Genomic DNA, 21,008 nt, shown 5'->3' on the forward strand with positions numbered 1-21,008 from the left:
TATATATATATATTGTACAAAAGTTGTATTTAAGTTGTATGACATTGTAGTTGTATATAACTGGGTAGAAATAATGTATGAAAGTTGTAAATAAGTTGTAAAATATATAATTAGTTTTATGAAATATGTTTTTACTATATATAAATGAGATACAAAATATACAAAAGATATATTGTATAAAATATGTATAAAGCTCCTCCTAAGTGGCAGTTAGGAATGCCTGCGTCACTCAAGAGATGCTTCAGAGGAGAGGTTTTTCTCTATGGACTAGATGTCTCTTTTGTGAGAAAAAGCAGGAATCTGCAACTCATTTATTCCTCCACTGTAAACAAGCTGGACAGATTTGGGGTCTCTTCTTAAACATATGTGGAGTGCAGTGGGTTGTGGGTCATGCCTCTCACAGTGTACGAGCTCTAATAGAAAGTTGGCAAAGTAGAAATTGGGCAAAAGGAAGAAGAAGATCTAGAAAACCATTCCTCTCTGCATCATATGGTACATTTGGTTGGAAAGGAACAATAGATACTTCCAGAATTTTAGATTTCGGTCACCACTGAAATATTGGGAAATAAAATACTGAATACACGTAGTAAAAAAAATCTAAATTACATTTGTTTGGAGAGAATAGGGGAGAGAGAAGAGAAAAAAGGAAAAGGGTGTAACTAAATCCCTTGATTAAAGGTACAAATAATGGATTGAGAGCCTTTTAAGGTGGATTGTATATATTTTGTAACTAAAATGTGTTAAGGTCGGGTAAATACCAAAACATGGATATTTTTTGTAATAAAGTTTTCAATAGTGTATAGGTATGTAAAAATTCCTGATCTTTTAAAACTTGTAATTTAAAACAAGTCATAAATATTTGTATGATTATAAATTATTTTATTACGGTAAAATAAAACATTTAAAGCTAAATTACTTATAAGTGTGGAAGTATGACAATTTTTTAACAGATTAAAAAGGAAAATATGACACATATATTAGGACAGCGGAAACACAATATTATGTCATGGGCGGCTTTCCGGCCATGCCCCATGCCCCATGACCCCTTGGGCGCGCCCCGTGGCGTTCTAGCAAGCCTCCCAATGCCTAGCGCCACGGACGGCCCCGTGGTCTTGGCTGTGCCAAGTGACAAGCGCGCATGTGCCTCTGTCGCCCCACTGATATCCCTCGCCAGCGCCCAGCCGCAGGCAGATGCCAACAGCGCCGCGCGCGCAGAAGGTGATGCCAAAGACAATGCTGCTGACAACGGACCTGTTGTTGCCTTATAGAAAACTAAGTCCTTTTCATTGTAAATATAGAGTAGTTTTATTTCATGTACTTCTATTATATTTCTCTAGCTTAGTCAAGTCTAATCTTGTAGCTTTGGTTTTTTTAAGCATTATTAGAGGGATCAAACAATCAAACTTTCTAGCAAGCAAACAATTCTCTGTACTGGTGTCTCTCCCCCTCGACACCGTGTTGCTTTTCTGTAATAGCTTTCATTAATCCAATCAAGCTTTCTTTCATTCTCAATTCTCATTTCTGTTCTCTTAATTGCTCTTGACATTGGTTTTCCCGTACGGCACTAACAATCTCGTCTAGCGTACGGAGGGGACCTCAGTTGGCGGGCAGTAACTGCACTGACATCAGTTGCTTAGCCTTACGTCGCCCTTCCAAGGTATCTCAGGAAGGCGCCGTGTAACAGTTGGTATCAGAGCCTAGGCTCAACATCGGACGAGGGAACACATTGCCATTACCACCATTTCTGACCATGGTGAATCATGGGGACTGCATTGCGGCCCTTGAAGAGACGGTGGACATATTACGGCCCATCGTGGATACGGTGCCTGAACTAAAGACCAGCCTAGTGCAAAGGTTGGACGACCTAGACCGCAGAGTGCTCCAGGCCGAAGTTGACATAGAAAACATCAGTCGCGACTCCGAGGGAGACCGGCAAACGGCAGCCACAGAGGTAGCCGAAATTTTTGGCAAATTCGAGGGACTCCAGCAGGAGCGTATCGAGGATTTTGCCTACAGGGCACTAGAGGCAGACAGGGTGAGTGCCATGTAACAAACTATTGATAACTTGACAGACTAGCTCAATGTTGTCAATGCTGCTTTACAGGGCCTGCTTCGAGGAGGTGGAAACCAAATCGGGGGCGCTGTGAACCCCGCTTCCGCGACACAAAAACTGAAAATTCCTGAGCTAAAGCCATACAGTGGAGCTAGGAAAGCCAAGGAAGTGGAAAACTTCATATTTGACATCGAACAGTACTTCGATCCTGTTGGGGGCCTAGAAAAAGCTAAGAAGGTAGCAACTGCTGCCATGTATCTTCAGGGTGATGCTAAACTCTGGTGGCGGGTGAAGTACGAAGCCATCAAGGCCGGTGAAGATGCTCTCGAGACATGTGAAGAACTGAAGGCAGCCATACGCCTATAGTTCTGCCCCGAAAATATTGAATACAACGCACGGAGAAAGCTACGGGAGCTCCGCCAGACTAAATCAGTGCGGGACTACGTGCGGGAATTCTCCGCGCTCATGCTAAACATACGTGACATGGGGGACAAAGACAAGCTCTTCATCTTCCTGGAAGGGTTGAAACCTTATGCCATATGGAGCTGCAAAGACAAATGGTAGATACCCTACCCAAGGGGATCCAAGCAGCTGAATGCCTTAGGGACTATCAAGTGGAAACTCGGAAAGATAGTTCTCAGCCGCCTGCCCGAGCGGGATTCAAAAGGGGCCAGCCTAGCAATGGTGGCCCTAGCAGAAGTGGGGGAGATCGGAGTGCATCCACATCTAAGGCTCCCTGCTCAGGCAGCAATAGTGCTGCGTCAAACAACCATGACCGGGGGAGAAAGCCTCCTTCAAGATGCCGCCATTGCGGCGGACCACATTGGAACAATGAGTGCCCACATGCACATATGAACGCCAATCAGGCTTTTGATGATGGGACTGATGACGACTCAGATGATGCGGATTAGACTGAACCAGTAGGTGCCTTCAATGCAATTGTTGGCTCTATTTCCGTGGCATTAGCGGAGACCAGTGCTGGTATCTGTAAGAAGAAGGACCCAGGTCCAATCACCAAGAAAGGGAAAAAGAAGGCGGATGAGGAGACTCCTCTTAAACAAGAGAGGACCTTGATGTTCGTCGAGATGAAGGTGAATGGCAAGCCCATTCGGGCTATGATAGACACGGGTGCTACCCATAACTACTTGGCCTCGACACAGGTGGAGCGCCTTGGTCTAGTTGTAGGAAAAGGTAGAGGTCGTGTCAAGGCTATCAACTCATCTCCGTAGTCAGTAGGTGGAATAGCCAAAGAGGTACCGGTGAAGCTTGGCCCTTACGAAGGAAAATTCAACCTGCGAGTGGTGATCATAGATGACTTCGAGTTGATAGTTGGGTTGGAATTCTTAAGGCAAACCAACACCATGCCCGTACCATATGCAAACATGCTACTGATGATGGGAACAAATGGGGCCAAGCCCTGCACCATCCCGTGCATGCCCATGAAGATGGCCGTTGAGAACATTTCGGCCTTGCAGTTGAAGAAGGGGGTCAAAAGACATGAACCTATGTTCCTAGCAGCCATCTGCATTGAAGATATAGAACGCTCCTCGGGTCCCATTACTGCACCCGTGAAGGAGCTACTACTGGTGTTTGAAGATGTCATGCCACAAGACATGCCAAAGCGACTACGCCTAGGCGCACTGTGGACCATGAAATTGAGTTGGTGTCGGGCGCGAAGCCACCCGCCTGGGTGCCCTACAGAATTTCACAACCCAAACTCATCGAGCTTCGGAGACAATTGACGGAAATGCTAGATATAGGGATCATTGTTCCCTCCAAGTCCCCATACGGGTCCCCTGTTCTATTCCAAAAGAAACATGACGGCAGCCTGCGACTCTGTGTGGATTATCAGGCTCTAAACAAAATCACCGTGAACAACAAGTACCCTATTCCGCTAATGGCAGACTTGTTCGATAAAATGGGTGGTGCGAAAGTGTTCACCAAGGTAGACCTGAAGACAGGTTATTGGAAAGTTCGGATTGCAGAGGGTGATGAACACAAGACGACCTGTGTGACAAGATATGGGTCGTACGACTTCCTGGTCATGCCGTTCGGCTTGACTAACGCCCCAGCTACATTTTGCACTCTGATAAACGAAGTCTTCCGAGAGTACATTGACAAATTCGTGGTGGTCTACTTGGATGACATTGTGGTATATAGCCAAACATTGGAAGAATACCTAATGCACTTGCGGAAGGTCCTAGCTCGATAGCGGGAGCATGAACTATATCCAAAGCTATCCAAGTGCTCCTTTGCTCAAAAGAAAATTGACTTCCTTGGACATGTCATCGAGGAAGGGCGGATCAAGATGGACCAACAGAAGATTCAGGCCATCACAGATTGGCCGCTGCCTAAGGATGTCCACGCCTTGAGGGCGTTCCTTGGCCTATGCAACTTCTACCGGCGATTTGTGAAAAACTACTCCCTCATCGCAGTGCCATTGACAGAACTCCTCAAGAAGGCCACACCTTGGGATTGACCGAGGCGAGTGGAGGCCATCAACGTATTAAAAGCGGCTATGTCTAGTAGCCCCATCTTGGCCCTCCCTGATTTGGCCAAGCCATTTGAGGTACAAACGGATGCATCCGACTATGCCCTCGGCGGAGTCTTGCTACAAGAAGGGCACCCTGTAGCGTACGAGAGTCAGAAGATGAAGGATGCAGAGTGGCGCTATGCCGCCCCTGAGTGATCGCTATGCCCAAAGATCTTCTGACTCAAAGACATTGTTAGTGATCGCGACTCATGCTTCACTAGCAATTTTTGGACCCAACACTTTAAGTGCCTTGGATAAAAATTGAGTCACAACTCAAGTTTTCATCCGCAATCTGATGGCCAGATGGAGCAGTTCAATGGTATGTTGGAGGAATATCTCCGCCACTTTGTAACCAGATCGCAGAAGAATTGGGTAAAGCTTCTGGATGCTTCAACTTTGTTTCAATTCACAAAAGAGCTCTAGTACAAACAAAAGAGCTTTTGAAATTGTTACCGGACAGCAACCGCTACTCCCACACACAGTGAATGCACCAAACATGTCTAAATCTCCTCGAGTTGCTAGCTTCTCAAAAGAGTGGAAACGAAATTTGGAGATAGTGCGGAGCTATCTTGTCAAAGCTCAAAGGCAGATGAAGAAACATGCTGATCAAAATCGTCGCTTTGTTGAATACCAAGTAGGAGACAAAGTGATGGTCAAAATTACAAAGCGGTACTTATTTGCGGGGGTCCATAACCCTAGCCTATTTCAAAAATACATTGGACCCTTGTCCATTGAAAGGCGCATTGGGAAATTTGCATACCGGGTGGATACCCCAGCTTGGTGGAAAATTCATCCTGTCTTCCATGTTAGCCTCCTGAAACCTTTTCGGGAAGACACAGACGATCCTTCACGGAGCTAGCTCACAATACCCAGTATTGGAGGTCCTAATTCAACTGGGAAAAGGCGTGTTGAAGCTATCCTTGATGCTAGAGTGATTCATGCCTCAAGGAAAGATTACCAACAGTTCTTGGTGAAATGGCAGGGGTGTGATGCAGAGGAGAATACTTAGGAGAGGGGAACAAACCTCAAAGCCTACAAGAGCCTAACTGAAGATTATCTTGCAAGTAAGGCGCCGAGGACGTTGCCAACTCAGGTGGGGGAGAATGTCATGGGCGGCTTTCCAGCCATGCCCCATGACCCCTTGGGCGCGCCCCGTGGCGTCCTAGCAAGCCTCCCAATGCCTAGCGCCACGGACGGCCCCCTGGTCTTGGCCGCGCCAAGTGACAAGCGCGCATGTGCCTCTGTCGGCCCACCGGTATCCCTCGCCAGTGCCCAGCCGTAGGCAGATGCCAACAGCGCCGCGCGTGCAGACAATGCCGCGCGCGCAGACCGTGATGCCAAAGACAATGCTGCTGACAACGGACCTGTTGCTGCCTTATAGAAAACTAAGTCCTTTTCATTGTAAATATAGAGTAGTTTTATTTCATGTACTTCCATTATATTTCTCTAGCTTAGTCAAGTCTAGTCTTGTAGCTTTGGTTTATTTTTTTAAGCATTATTAGGGGGGATCAAGCAATCAAGCTTTCTAGCAAGCAAACAATTCTCTGTACTAGTGTCTCTCCCCCTTGACACTGTGTTGCTTTTTTCTGTAATAGCTTTCATTAATACAATCAAGCTTTCTTTCATTCTCAATTCTCATTTATGTTCTCTCAATTGCTCTTGATATTGGTTTTCCTGTACGACGCTGACAATCTCGTCTAGCATATGGAGGGGACTTCAGTTGGCGGACAGTAACTGTACTGACATCAGTTGCTTAGCCTTACGTCGCCCTTCTAAGGAATCTCAGTAAGGCGCGCCGCGTAACAATTATAGTGGAGTCTTCGATTGGTACGACCTTTTCCGGTTGTGTATATGGTCGGTGGAGATCTGACAAGTATATTTACTCCCAAAATTAAAAGGCCTTTGAAATTGGAATTGTGTCTCCATTTAATGATCTCTACTTGCGAAAATGGTAACTTTAATATGAAGTAAGTTTTGTCTCCTCAACCAGTAAGTGTCAAAAGTCTCCACGAGAACTAATGAGAATGGGTTTTAATCAAGTGAAAGTACTCAGCCTTCATTAAAGGCCCTTAAATTTAGGATACCCATATTGTCACGAAAGGTGTAACAGTTTCACTCGATCTAATCCTCTAACTAACACATGCAGAACTCAACAATGGTGTCAACTGTCAACCCCTCCCAGCTACCGGCGGATTTCGGATTTCAACCTTATGAATTCGATTATATTTTTAGTACACATTTGATTTACTAGGTTGGAATTAGTTATATGTACTTATTTAATATATTTTTAATATACAGTCAAACCTCTCTATAACAGCTTCGTTTGTTCCGAATATTTTTGGATGTTATAGCGAAATGCTATTATATAAAACATATATTATAACATAACATGAAAATTTGTTTCGGAAAAGCTTGACTTTTATAGTAAAGTGTTGTTATATAAGATGTTGTTATAGAGAGATCTGACTGTATATGTATAAGGTTCGAGCAAAAACTTTTAGATTCAGATGTTTTAGAGTTTGTCTTAGATTTTTTTGTCATATTTGAACTTTACCTTTTTTAAGGAAGGACAAAGAGTTTAACATAATTAATTTTACTTTTTTTAAGAAAAAAATATAAATCTCTAGGCTAACTTCTTCGGAAAAAGGTTTGGACTTTTATAAATTAAAATTTCTTCTGTCTCACACAATAACACATCAGATCAGATTGAACTATAATAACTTCTTTGATATCTTTATCTTTTGTCGTCTAATTTATCGTCGCTAAAGTTTTGTAAGTTTTTGTTATTTCGATTATAAGAAGATGAGCCAGTAGTTACATGCAAAGAAACTTATATAAACAGCTAACTAAAAAAAGGAAATTAAAGAGAAGAAATGTTGAAGGAAAGGGACTTACCTGTATCTACGATCATAAGGAGCAATAACAAATCTTTTAAGCTTAATAGAGTTTTCACCAATCACAGTTCCAAAAGCTGGCAATATGCTGCTGGAAACTGAGGCTATGTTTCGTATTTCACCGCTGGAATGCCGCCGAAACAACAACGGCATCGGTGACCTTGTCTCCGATAACGGCACCGGCGACCTCGTCGTGTCCGAGTACGACATTTTTTTTTTTTTGGCTGAGATTGAAATTAAAGGAAAATTTGAGAGGTTTTTTAATAAATTGGGTGGAGTTTTTCTGGAGACTTAGTTTGTTTTTCTTCTTTTCTGATTTCCAATTTGTATATATACTATGAACATTTAAGGGAAGGGAAGGTAGTGTTAAGCATTACCGTATAGAGTAGTAATTTAAATGGAGATAATTTAGTTTTTTATAATAAGGGGTAGAGACAAGGAGAGAGAAAAGTGTTGACTTATATATGTATAACTAAATAAACCTTATCTTTGATCTATAATTGAAGTACTAAACGGGAAATTAAAAGTTGACAAGTCCCAAAATAGTAGTATCATATAAAAGAATTCGAATAGAAATCTTCATACTTACGCAACACCTTAACTTTATTTAATGAACATTTTGAACATGAAGATCGAAGAGTACTATCTTATATAGCAAAAAACAAGGTATGAAGCATGGGCAGAGCTAGGGGCACGGAATAAGTTCATTTGATGAATTTCTTTTGCCAGAAAACTATACTATATATAATATATACGAGGTTAAAATTATTTCTCTACGTATATATAGTAAACATTGAATTCCCGATCACTAACATCTTGGTGTATTTACTTTTATATATTTTAAATTCCTTTAATAAAAATTTTATTTTACCTCTGGTGAGAAGTGTCACTAGCAAAAGATGACACTTGGTGCATGCATCCAACCTCTTACTTAATCAAGATTAGGGTTGAGTCGTTGACTTCATGTGATCTGGCTTTCTAAAATCAGCACTGACTTATATATAGAATTAGTTGTTTGGAATCATGTGGAATGAAATTAATGCACGCCCTTCAGAATTGTTTAATCGGATGTCACCCAAGGCCATCTTTAAGACCATTTGACCTCACAGTAGTTGCAAACATCTCTATCTGTAACGTAACGTGATGCAAGACCGGTTGTCAACTTTGTCTTTTAAGGACTTTTAAAGCCTTTTTAGCAAAATGGCCTAAGAGGATGTTTGGCTAAGCTTATAAGCTGGTCAAACTGGCTTATAAGCACTTTTTGGCTTATCTACGCGTTTGATAAAATTAAAACTGCTTATAAGTTAAGTGCTTATAAGCCAAAAATAAACCAAAAGCCATAAGTTGGTCTCCCCCAACTTATCAAATTTCAGCTTATAAGCACTTTAAGTTTGACCAAAATATTTACTATTCTATCCCTAAAATACTTCTTTTTAAAACAAAACTCTCCGTTTACCTAGTTCTTTAGCTGCATAGTATTAATTTCAGCACTTTTATCCAAACACGTAACTGCTTATTTTTTAAATCAGCTTCAGCACTTAAAATGTTTTTCAGTACCTAATGCTTATCAGCTATTCTAAATCAGCTAAGCCAAACGGGCTCTAAGTATTATAAGCTAGAGCGTTTTTACTAAGGAAAAAAGGTCAATTTTGCCCTTGAGCATAAACTATTCGAAATGGGATAATTTTGTCATTTGCTTCGCTTTTTGGCACAAAATACCCTCACCGTCAATCAAGTAGCTCAGAATGCCTCGTAGTTAGCCACCCATCTAAAAAAATTACCCTCGCCGTTAACCAAGTAGCTTAAAATTGTCCTCTTCACTAATAGTTGCTCCAATTAGATCGGCAAAAAATTAAAAGGAATAGTGAATTTCGAAGTATGATAGTTAAAATTATTGTGTTTTTTCTTGGTGTTAATGGGAAATGGAAGAGGCACCTTTTGGATTGCACCTCTTCATAGCACCCTTCTTTTGTCTATAAATTTAGAGACTTTGCCTCAATTTATATACATGGAATAAATTCTAAAATTCTCCCATTTTCTTTGCATTATTTTTCCAAAACAAAATATAAGTGTCATGTGTGATTTGCTCCGCTTTATTACGTTCGCTAAAACACTAAGGTTTGAGGTACTGCTATACCAGTGTGGATAATCCGTTCTATCCTGAGAGGAAATAATCTTAAACATAGGGTACTAGGAGGGGATTAAGTTCTTTAAGAACACTATGAATTCAGTGGGTTCGAAATTAATTTTGTCTTCCTATGCATTTTTGTTTCTCTTATACTTTACATAATTTTGTGGTTTCAGACACATATTACTAACAAGCTTAAGGAACCGAATTATTGTTGAGATTTTTTTTTACTGGGTTTGCCTGGTATCTCGTATGGGAAAAGAAGGGGGAAAATGTAGTACAGAAGAAGCGAAATGGATGAATTCTTGGTTCTCAAATTTTCTCACCAGTCCACCAGTATGCCTTTAATGGCCAAAGACAATGTGTTCAAACGATTTGCAAGAAATCTTTGAACAGTCGTTACCAATTACAAATGTTTTCATGGTTTATATATTTGGAACAATGGATTGATTTCGTTCATCCATGGCTGACTTTGGGTTATCATTAAAGTGGATCAAAGTCTCCTACTTATTTGTACTATGCAATAGGAAGGCAACTTAAATGAAATATTGGACCAAATGTTGAATGACTGGTTGGAGATAATCCAGTACCATTTGAATGCAGTTCCAGCGATTTTCATTTAATTCAGGCGTCAGATTGTTGTTGTTCATACGATTTGCATCGTTTCGTAGATCTAAACAAAGGAATTGTAAGAGGAGCATTTCTCACGGTACATGAATCGGGTCTTTGTGGGACCAACTTCATGTCTTCATCAGAAAGTGATAATTATGCCGGGGTTTACTCATAATTTTAATTTTATCCTTTGTGATTCACGAATTCAGTTTCTAAAAATGTTAGGATAGATAATTATTTTATGAGATCTCAAAATATATTCTATTTGCATGCATAAAATATATTAGTTGGCATATAATTTGGTAGCATGCATGAAATTATGTGACATTATTTTCAAGATAGTAAGATATGAATTAGGCTTATATTAATACTTGAAAATTATTTTGAGATCATGAAGATGATATTTTGTATGTATATTATTGTAGATCAATAAAGATATACATATATTGGTTTGATAAGAATAATATATCAAATGGTTGAAATGTTTAGAGGTTATAATGGTTTAGTTGGGAAGCCATTTGAAAAGAAAAATTAAAATATTTGTGATTTCTACCCCTATTTTGGAGACTAAAATCCTTGTAATTTTTTTTCTCTCGTTATGGAGACTAAAATCTTCGTGATATTCTACACCCGCATTGAGATTAAAATCTGCGTGATTTTTTACTCGTTCGTTGATATTAAGTCTTCGTGGCTTTCTACTCATTTGTCGGAAAATAAAGTCTAAATGACTTTCTATTCGTTTTGGAGATAAAAATTGTTAGTGATTTTCAACTCTAATTTATAACACGGTCTGAAGATTAAAAACTTCACTAGTTATTAATTTTGATTGTGTTATATATTACTAGGTTTGAAGATTACAAACTTCACTGTTTATTAGATCTGGTTGTATCAGATATTACTCGGTTTGAAGATTAAAACTTCACCGATTACTAATTTTGGTTGTTCATGACATTAACAATAGTTCTTGTGGTTGGCTCAACAACGTAATAGGAGCGTCGAATATGAATCTCTTTATGAAGAAATATGTTTGGAATGTGAAATTATTCACCAAACGACCGCTCTTTAGTCACCGCAATCTAATGGAATTGCGGAAAGAAAGAATAAAATATCAAAGGAGACGATGAATGCCTAGTTGATAAGTTCTGGTTTACCCAAAACTTGTGTGGGGGGGGGGGGGGGCTATGCTTACAGCTAACCGAATACTCATTCGCGCTCCCCATAGCAAGACACAATCCATTTCGTAAGAAAAATGGAAAGAAAGAAAACCCAACTTGAAATATTTCCGAGTGTGGGAGGGGTGGGTATTTAGGTAAAGTGCAAGTTCTTAAACCCAAAAGGATTAAAATCGGATCGAAAACCGTTGATTCCGTTTTCATAAGATATGTAACAAATAGTAAGGAATATCGTTTTCTGATTCATAAATCAGAAAATCCCGATATTCATATTAATGCGGTAATCGAATTAAATAATGTTGAGTTCTTTGAGGATATTTATCCGTATAAAAAGGAATGTGAGTCATCTAGTGAAATATCAAAGTGAACTCGGGAAGAAGCAAAGGAAAGTACGTTGAATTAGGAAAATCCAAGACGTAGTAAATGTCAACGGATAACTACTTCCTTTGGATCGTATTTTCTGACATTCTTGTTGGAAAATGAGCCTCACATATTTAAAGAAATATTGTCTTCCTCGGAAGCACAATATTGGAAAGAGGCAGTCAACAGTGAGATAGAATCCATATTAAGTAATCATACTTGGGAATTGGTTGATCTTCCCCTAAGAAATAAACCTTTGGGTTCTAAGTGGATTTTCAAAAGGAAAATGAAAGCTGATGGTACTATTGACAAATATAAGGAAAGATTAATTGTCAAATGAATTAGACAATGAGAAGGTCTTGGTTATTTTGATACATACTCGCCGATAACGAGGATTACATCTACTCGGGTGTTAATAGCGTTAGCCGCCGTGTATGGCTTCCATCAGATGGACGTGAAGACAACCTTCTTAAATGGAGATTCGGAGAAAGAAATTTATAAGGAACAACCTGAAGGGTTCGTGGTTCCAGGAAAAGAAAAGAAGGTGTGTCGACTTGTTAAGTCATTTTACAGACTAAAACAAGCACCCAAACAATGACATGCGAGATTTGACCAAACAACATTGTCAAATGGTTTCAACATTAATGAGTGTAAACAAATGTGTTTACGTTAAGAATACTTCAAATTATATAGTCATTATATGATTATATGTGGATGATATGTTGATGAAATATTTAAAATGTAGGGGGCGTTTAGCTTATGTTTGACAAAAGCCAATGTTAGAAATATTGTCTAAATGATATAATTTTTAAACCCCACCAATCCTTAGTGGATATTGATATGATAGTTAGTGAATTCATTACTTGCTCAGTCTTAGTGATGACTAGTGATGATACTACAAATTCGAAAGTTGTTTACGCGCCTTTCCATAAATGATTTGTTCTTTATTCAACATTTATAATGTTAGCTCTTTTATGAAAGGGTGTCACTTGAAAGGCTATGACTTTTTATGAAAAGTGTTCTTGTATGTTTTGTATAAACATGATCGTTCATGAACGAATGTATTAATATGTTGGTCTATAATGAGGCGAACCAACCGATGAACATGACCAAAATCCATTGCAAGTTAGATTTGTTTCATGAATGAAGGTGGTATAATTTGCATATCATATAGACATATGAATAAATAACATACAAATGCTTGAAAATGGCAGAGTGATTGCAAAATGTGTTATATATTAAAAGGTTGTGGTCACAACTAACGTCAATCATTTCAGCTGCTGTTATAATATATTATTGCTACATTGAATGTAGTCAATAATCTGATATGCAATAGAATGTTGAGACGTACTAGTCTACGACATAAGGAAGTTAGCATTGAACTGTCAGGACAATAAAATGAGTTTTGGGATATTTAATGTCATGCCCCAAACCCGAAGAGGCGTGGCCGGCACCGGTTCCATACTCGGCCTGAGCGTACCACTCTGTAACTATAAACTTTAGAGGGGTAACATTCAACTTAGGCCGATGAGGCCATATTCTGAATCGTCAAAAAATAACGCCTCTCTCATCTATGGGGTAAACATATCCAAAAGCTGATATATATAACTGTGCAGGACGATGAAGCCGCCATGAACATCTATTGATATACAAAATATACAAGACTCATCTACAAGCCTCTAGAGATAACTGAATTGTATCATAGTCGGGACAGGGCCTCGACCTACCCATCAAACTTGTATATATAAAATGGACTCCAAGGTCTAGACCTGGTAACTCCGAGGAAGTGGAGCTTACCAACCAAGCTGATGGTTGACTCTGTCTACATAAAGGGTCTGTCCAACTGTTAATCAGGACCTGCAGGCATGAATGCATCGTCTCCGGCAAAAGGAACATCAGTACGAAATAATATACCGAGTATGTAAGGCAACAAAATAACTGAAAGCTGAAACTGAACTGATAATATAATAACTGAAAGTAACTAGGAGTCAAAGATAATCAGAAGATATGCTTACCTGCTGATACTGACTCAACTCTCTCAATATAGTAAGTAAAATAGATGTCCGGCCTTATAAGGCTCGGTATGTGTAACTGATCTACCGTAGTAGGCTCGCTCATATGCGTTTGGCCATACTAGGCTCTGTATCTAGGCCATTTTGGGTTCGCTCATAGGAGTTCGGCCACAGTAGGCTCGGTATATAACTTACCATCTGATTAGAGGTTGCCCAATAGGGGCCTGCCCATTGATTATAGCTCGATGGTGATGAAAATACTGTAATACTGTATGTATATAGACTCTCTGCTCTTTTGAATGAAAGAAGACAAGACAAAACTAAACTAAATATGAAGTCCCAATAAGGGAGAATTCTATAACTTATGAAACTAGGCAATGTACATAAATTCAGGAATATGAACTTCTCTTTATGTCTGGTTATCAAACACATGTAGTTACTGGATCATTCCAAAATGAAGGAAAGGTTTAGCCTTAACATACCTTATCACAATCTTTCCAATCACCAAGTTGAACTCGCCTCTTCGCACCTTAATCTACAACATGTATAATAATACTATCATTAAGTTATGAAAGATACAACTATCGCACAACAAACGACAAGCTTATTTGTATAAAAATGGACAACATCTCCCATATAATCCTTACTTCCTCCAAATTCAAGATAACACCAACAACACAAGAACACAATAATATCAACATATATACATTATTTTTCAACCTTATACACACCACAAAATACTACAAAACAGCCCAATACACCCCAATCTATTCATACACAAAACGACCACCATATTAGTGTCAAACAGTCTGAATATGTTACGACGAACGACCAGACCTCCACCCTGCATTAATTTGGTGTTTCTCCACAACCTTCCTCCTTCAAAACTATAGAAAAAAGTAGTAAAACATGCAATCCAATAGCAACACAAAACAGTCCACAAAATAGTCTGCTACAAGTGAATAACTCGAACTCACAGCTTCCGATCACCGTCCCGTGAGTTCTCACAATTATTAATCGACTTCCCATACATCTCCAGCAGAAAAACTGGATGAAACAGAGCAGTAAACATACCTTATTTTGAATAACTAATCTCCTATCTTGGTTCTTCAAACTCTAGGTTTTACCTCCAACTAGAACTTGAAAATAAGAGAAAATTAATTCAGGTTTGTGAGATATTTTTGGGAGGATGTTTGCAAGGGTTTAGGTCTGGTTATTGTGTTATATAATTGAGTGTTATATTGCAGGAGATAAGCTCTTAAGTGGGCTCTCTGGCCGACCCGAAATAGCCCCTTTTTGGACTCTCATTTAAGAAAGTAGGTGACACACCCACTTGTCACCTAGCAGTCTGCACAGTGTCGTGGAAATACACATATCTCTCTACTTTGATGTCGTATTGACAAAAGGTTTAATGTGTTAGAAAATAGAATCATAGATATTCAATTTGGTAGGTAGATAATCCCCTAATTCCAAGTATATTGGGAGAAAATCGCATCAATATTTGACCTAATTTTCAGCACATTTATGAATGTAACTTGTGATGACATTTGCCAACTTTTGTTCCGCAACTTGCTTGACTTAAAAACATAATATACTACTATCATACGACTAAAATAACTCATAACATAACCTCCTTATCTTGTTAAGCACCCTAGTCTCATCACAAAAGTACACGTTATAACATTTCCTACTTGTCGACATTCGACGAAACTTATTTCCTTCAATTTGTTTAGCTTCTTAGACTTTCAACCCTCTTGGTACTTGTTATACATGATCTTAAAGATTTTTAATCTCCAAGTTAACATGATTAACTTACTTTATGCTCTCAAATATGATCTCATTTTTGAGCTTACATAAATTGACTTACGAATAGTCTTTCGTGCGAAGATATGGGGTGTAACATTTAAAATATATCCATGACTATTCATAGCACTATAATAACTATCATGCGGGTATTGAAGGGTATAGTGATGCAAATTGAATCGCCGGATAAACCTAAACTAAATCCACAAGTGGATATATTTTTACAATCAGTGGAGGAGCAGTGTCTTGGAAATTGTCCAAATAAACGTGCATTGCCGCTCTAAATGAAGGTTGAGTTTATAGCCTTAGACAAGGCCGGCGAAGAAGCTGGATCACTCCGCCCAAAATATTTTGGCACCTATATGCATACATTGCAATGGTCAAGCGGCAATAGAAAAGGCTGAGAGCATTATACATAATGGAAAATCTTGTCATATACGACAAAAACATAAAATTGTTAGGCAACTACTCTCTAGGGGAATTATCATAATTGACTACGTAAAGTCAAGCGATAATCTGTCGGATCCACTTACAAAAGGCCTAACTAGAGAGGTAGTTAAAAGATCATTGAAAGGAATGTGACTATGGCCTAGGACAAGTCATTGTGGCGGTAACTCTACCTAGAAGACTAGATATCCCAAGATCTAGGTTCAAGGAGATCAAACAAAGTCATTTGTGACGGTTCAACATTGTCAAATAAAATTTTGGTTCATTCTCGTGATGAGACAATGTTCAGTTCTAAGGATAAAGCGTTAAAGTTTTTTTAATGGTTTCTAAGTTTGATACAGGGTATATCAAATAGTGTATCTGCGGGATAACACGTTTAGGAATCACCTATACAAGTGTAAAGTGTAAGCCACTTCAGGGAGAATATTGTAAGGCCAGTTCTCTACGCACTTATGAACCGGGTGGTGTTCATGGCTGAAACGAATACAAGAATGAGAACCAAAGACGGTTAAGGGTTGATTGTATGATTTATGATTGTCTAGGTATACACCAAAGTTCTTCAAAGATATCAAATCTACCGATTGACCGAGTATATCCGACATAAGTTTACTACGGAAAGTTCAAAAGGAAACCTACTTATCCAGATGCGATTATTCCTTACTTGCGAATCACACAGTATTTTCATGCATGTTTTTACACATATGTCCATTCCCCATTCATATGGGGGATTTTTGCGTTTTTCTTTGAAGTGTATGAATGGGAAATGGAAGAGACATTTTTTGGATTGCACCTCTCCATATAGAGACTTTGCCTCAATTTATATACATGGAATAAATTCCGAAATTATCCCATTTTCTTTGCATTATTTTTCCAAAGAAAAATATAAGTTTGATTTGTGATTTGCTCCACCTTATTGCGTTCGCTGAAATACTGAGGTTTGACGTACTGCTATACCAATGTGGATAATTTGTTCTATCCTGGGAGAAAATAATACTAAACTTCGGGTACTAGGAGGGGATTATGTTCTTTAAGGATACATTGTGAATTCAGTGGGCTCGGATTTAATTTTGTCTTCCTATGCATTTCTGTTTCTCTTTACTTTACAAAATTTTCTGATTTCGAACACAGATTACCAATAAAAATATCTAACTTTGGTTGTGACTTATGACAATGACTCTTTAATATTTTTAAATCTTACTAAAACCCTCTAACCTTTAATGGTTGAGAACACTATCTCCTCCACTTTTTATGAGACCGATAACCCCCTTGAGTATATTTTCTGGTGATGTTTTAAATATTTAAACAACTGTCCTTTCTTCCCCATCTCATTTAAACATTCAATAAACAAAGCATATGAACCACTATTTGACACAATGATAGATGAGAGTGTACTTCAGAAGACAAACATTTTATATAACATGGGCATGCAACAAAAACAGACTTTTCCTTGCAACGGGTATGAATCAATTTTTCACTAAACCATTTTCTTTAAGCTATAATGCTAGTCTTAATGAAAAATTGATGCACAAGGAAAGCATTTAATTCAGATATTAGTGCTAAAAGGATCATTAAATGGCAAAAGGAAGATCATTTAGGAAAGCCACCAAAACTCATTGTCAAAAGAAACTATCTCACTGTGCCATAGAAGATCGCAAGGAATTAATTCATATTCAAACAATTTAGTGTGTAGAATATAGATTGATCAAGACACACAAATTCGTGATTGACAATGGCATAACACTAGAAAATGCTAAATCTCTCAAAATCCAATTCTAAAAGACTCAAAAACTCAAGAACTACATTCCGACAAAATGATTGATTGCAAAAATCTGAATTTCAACAGCATCTAACATTCCGAACATACAAGAGACAATTCAATCTATTTGAGTGTTTGTGTTCTCATGTGCAAACGCGAGAAAACCCAAAAGACAAACCTAATTCTAACGAGGACGACTCAATTAATTTAGTGGCCTAAACCCAAATTTTAATAAGATGTCTTATACTTTTTATATTAGGATGCATACGTGTATACACGCACATATGCAAAAAAGTTAATGTTGCTATTTTTTTCATACTTGTTGTTTAAGTATAATATTGTTAAATGATATAAAGCCTTTAACTTCACATAGTAATATTATTATTTATATTATTAAGGAATTATTTAAATAAATAATATGTTAGATATGTATTTACAATATATTTCCTTTGATATTGTTGTAAAAAATTGCATTTACTAATATAAAGATTTATGTAGTTTAATTCAAGTTCTAAAATATTTTTACTATTAAAGAGTAGACAACTTTTATTTCTTAATTTATTTTTTACAAAATTTGTGTATTTTTCAATTTTTCTGCAAATTTTAATATTGTCTAAACTAAAATCAAATCATAAAATCCACTTTTAATTTTTTGGGCCTCATAGTTTAAAGTTAAAATTGAATTACCAAAATGTCCATCAAAAGCTAAAAGTCCATTTTACCCTTACTAAATACTATTCTTATATATATATATATATATATATATATATATATATATATATATATATATATATATATATATATATATATATATATATATATATATNATATATATATATATATTGATCATTAAAATCTTTGTATTAACCACCAATGTAAATATTTATAAAGCAGTAGATCACCACGACCTACTTCCATACTGGATAAAAAAATAACTCACTTTATATCTTCCCTACCGCCTAATCTCCATTATACATTTCTCTCTGAAGCTAACTACTCAACATTTACATTTTGTTAAAAGGACACGAGTATAACCCTCAGCTCCAATGTTGCACATGCAGACCACTCTCTTTACAAGGACATCCCATGATGTTGCTTTCTTCTCAAATATTCTTTTATTTCTCTCAATCCATATTGTGTATATATATTCTGCAAATACTAGTTTGACTATCCTGGCCAGTTGAGATTGCCCCTTTGTTTTCTTTACAATCATGTTCTGCCATTCAGACCATGATGTTGTAAAAGATTGTTGTACCTGTAACCATGGCATGAGTCTGAACCATATAATTCTACCATATGCACATTCTGCAATGATGTGATCCCTTATTTCGGGTGCTTGATTGCAAAAGCAGCATGTATCTTCCATTTGTATACCCCAATTCTTCAATCTGTCATTAGTGAGCAGCTTTCCTTGAATTTGTAGCCACATTGTGAAGATTGCTTTTGGTCATGCTTGATTCTGATACATTAAACCTTTCCATGGGACTTTAGGCAACTCTCCTAACAGGTGCAAGTAAACCTGCTTGATTACATTCCTTTGGTTAACTTGGCTATTGCTGATGCCATCCAGATTACCCCTTGCTCCAAATATTTTTCGTACCATCCAAGATGCCTGTTTTGGTGTTTCATGATGGAAAATATTTGATCCTTAATGTAATAGCTATGGATCCATTTGATCCAAAGCTTATCTTTCTTGTTTGCCAATTCCCAACATGTTTTTGTGATTGCTTCCTTATTCCATAATGCCAAGTTGATCAAGTTAATTCCCCCTATTTTTCTAGGTGCAAACATTCTATCCCATGCCACTAAAGCATTTTTAGTGATTATATTCTCCCCCGATTACACGTAGCTTCTGCAATAGGCCTCTATTTCTTTGACAACTTTAGCTGGTATGATGAAGATTTGTGCCCAATAAGCTTGAATACCAAAGATTACATGTTGCACCAATTGGATTTTGCCTGCATATGAAAGCTTCTTTGCTGTCCAAGAGGATATCCTAGCCACTATTATGTCAATGAGTGGCTTCCATTGCATTACAGAGAGTTTCTTTGTGCCAAATGGTATGCCCAGATATCTTAAAGAGAGGGATCCTTGACTATAACCTAGTTTTTGCTTTATGTCATGCTTCACTTCTGAGCTGACTCATCTATAGTAAATAAAGCTTTTGGGTAGGTTAGCTTTAAGACCTGATGCTGCTGAGAAAATGTTGAATCTGTCATGTAGTAATGCTACAGATGTAGCATCTCCTCTTACAAATAGTAAGAGATCATCCGCAAAACTCAAGTGAGTTAAATCTAGCCTTGAATATATGGGATGATAATAGAATGCCTTTTCCTGCTTCAAAATATTTAAATTTCTGCTCAAGTACTCCATTTCTATAGCGAACAGAAAAGGGGACATTGGATCCCCTTGCCTCAGCCCTCTAGCTGCGTCAAATGGTTTAGTTGTTTCTTCATTGATGAGTATAGTATAGTTAACAGTTGTCATACATTCCATAATCCACTTAGTGAATATGTTTGAGAAGCCCAAACCTTCTAGCATTTGCTGTAAATACCTCCAATCCACTGTATCATAAGCCTTTTAGATATCTACCTTGATGAGACAGCTTGGTGAAATGTTTTTCCTTGACTAAGCCTTGACCAACTCATGAGCAAGCAAAACATTATCATCCACCTTTCTACCTAGGATGAACCCTGCTTGTGTATATGAAATTATTGAAGCAATAACTTTCTAAATGTTGTTGGCCAATACCTTGGTAATGAGTTTATATAGTACTCTACAACATGCTATTGGTATGTATTCTTTGATGCTTGAAGGGTTAGGAACTTTAGGAAGTATTGTGATTGTTGTCCGGTTGATTGCTCTGTATAACTTCCCTGTTTGAAAGAATTCCTTAACTGCTTGACAAATTTCTGAGTTTATAAGAGGCCAAGCTGTTTTGAAGAATAAGGCATTATATCCATCCACCTCTGGTGCTTTATCATCTCCAATAGCACACAACCCTTCATATATTTTTTGGTCTGTAACTTCAGCATAGAGACTAATCTGCTGCATATGATTGAGCACTGGTCCAAGTTTCATGACCTGTTTGTTTACTGTAGGTAATTGGGCTGCAACTGATCCCATTAGGTATTTATAAAAGGTAGTGATCTTTTCTTGGATCTGATGATGGTCTGTTAGTCTATCTCCAAAAGTATTGACAAGTTCTTTGATGACTTTTCTTTGTCTTCTTTCCTTC

General features: G+C 37.8%; 1 protein-coding gene across 1 annotated transcript in view; it reads right to left on the reverse strand.

The window, feature by feature from the left end:
* Window positions 1-7,863, reverse strand: part of LOC109244545 (potassium channel KAT3) — a 17,005-nt gene extending 9,142 nt beyond the window's left edge. The window contains exon 1 of the mRNA XM_019411655.1: window positions 7,482-7,863. Within this exon, the coding sequence (XP_019267200.1) occupies window positions 7,482-7,690 (209 nt within the window). The 5' untranslated portion in view covers window positions 7,691-7,863. The remainder of the gene's footprint in view (window positions 1-7,481) is intronic.
* Between the last annotated feature and the right edge of the window lie 13,145 nt (window positions 7,864-21,008).

Source organism: Nicotiana attenuata, unplaced genomic scaffold, assembly GCF_001879085.1.
Source record: "Nicotiana attenuata strain UT unplaced genomic scaffold, NIATTr2, whole genome shotgun sequence".
Classification (NCBI taxonomy): Eukaryota; Viridiplantae; Streptophyta; class Magnoliopsida; order Solanales; family Solanaceae; genus Nicotiana; species Nicotiana attenuata.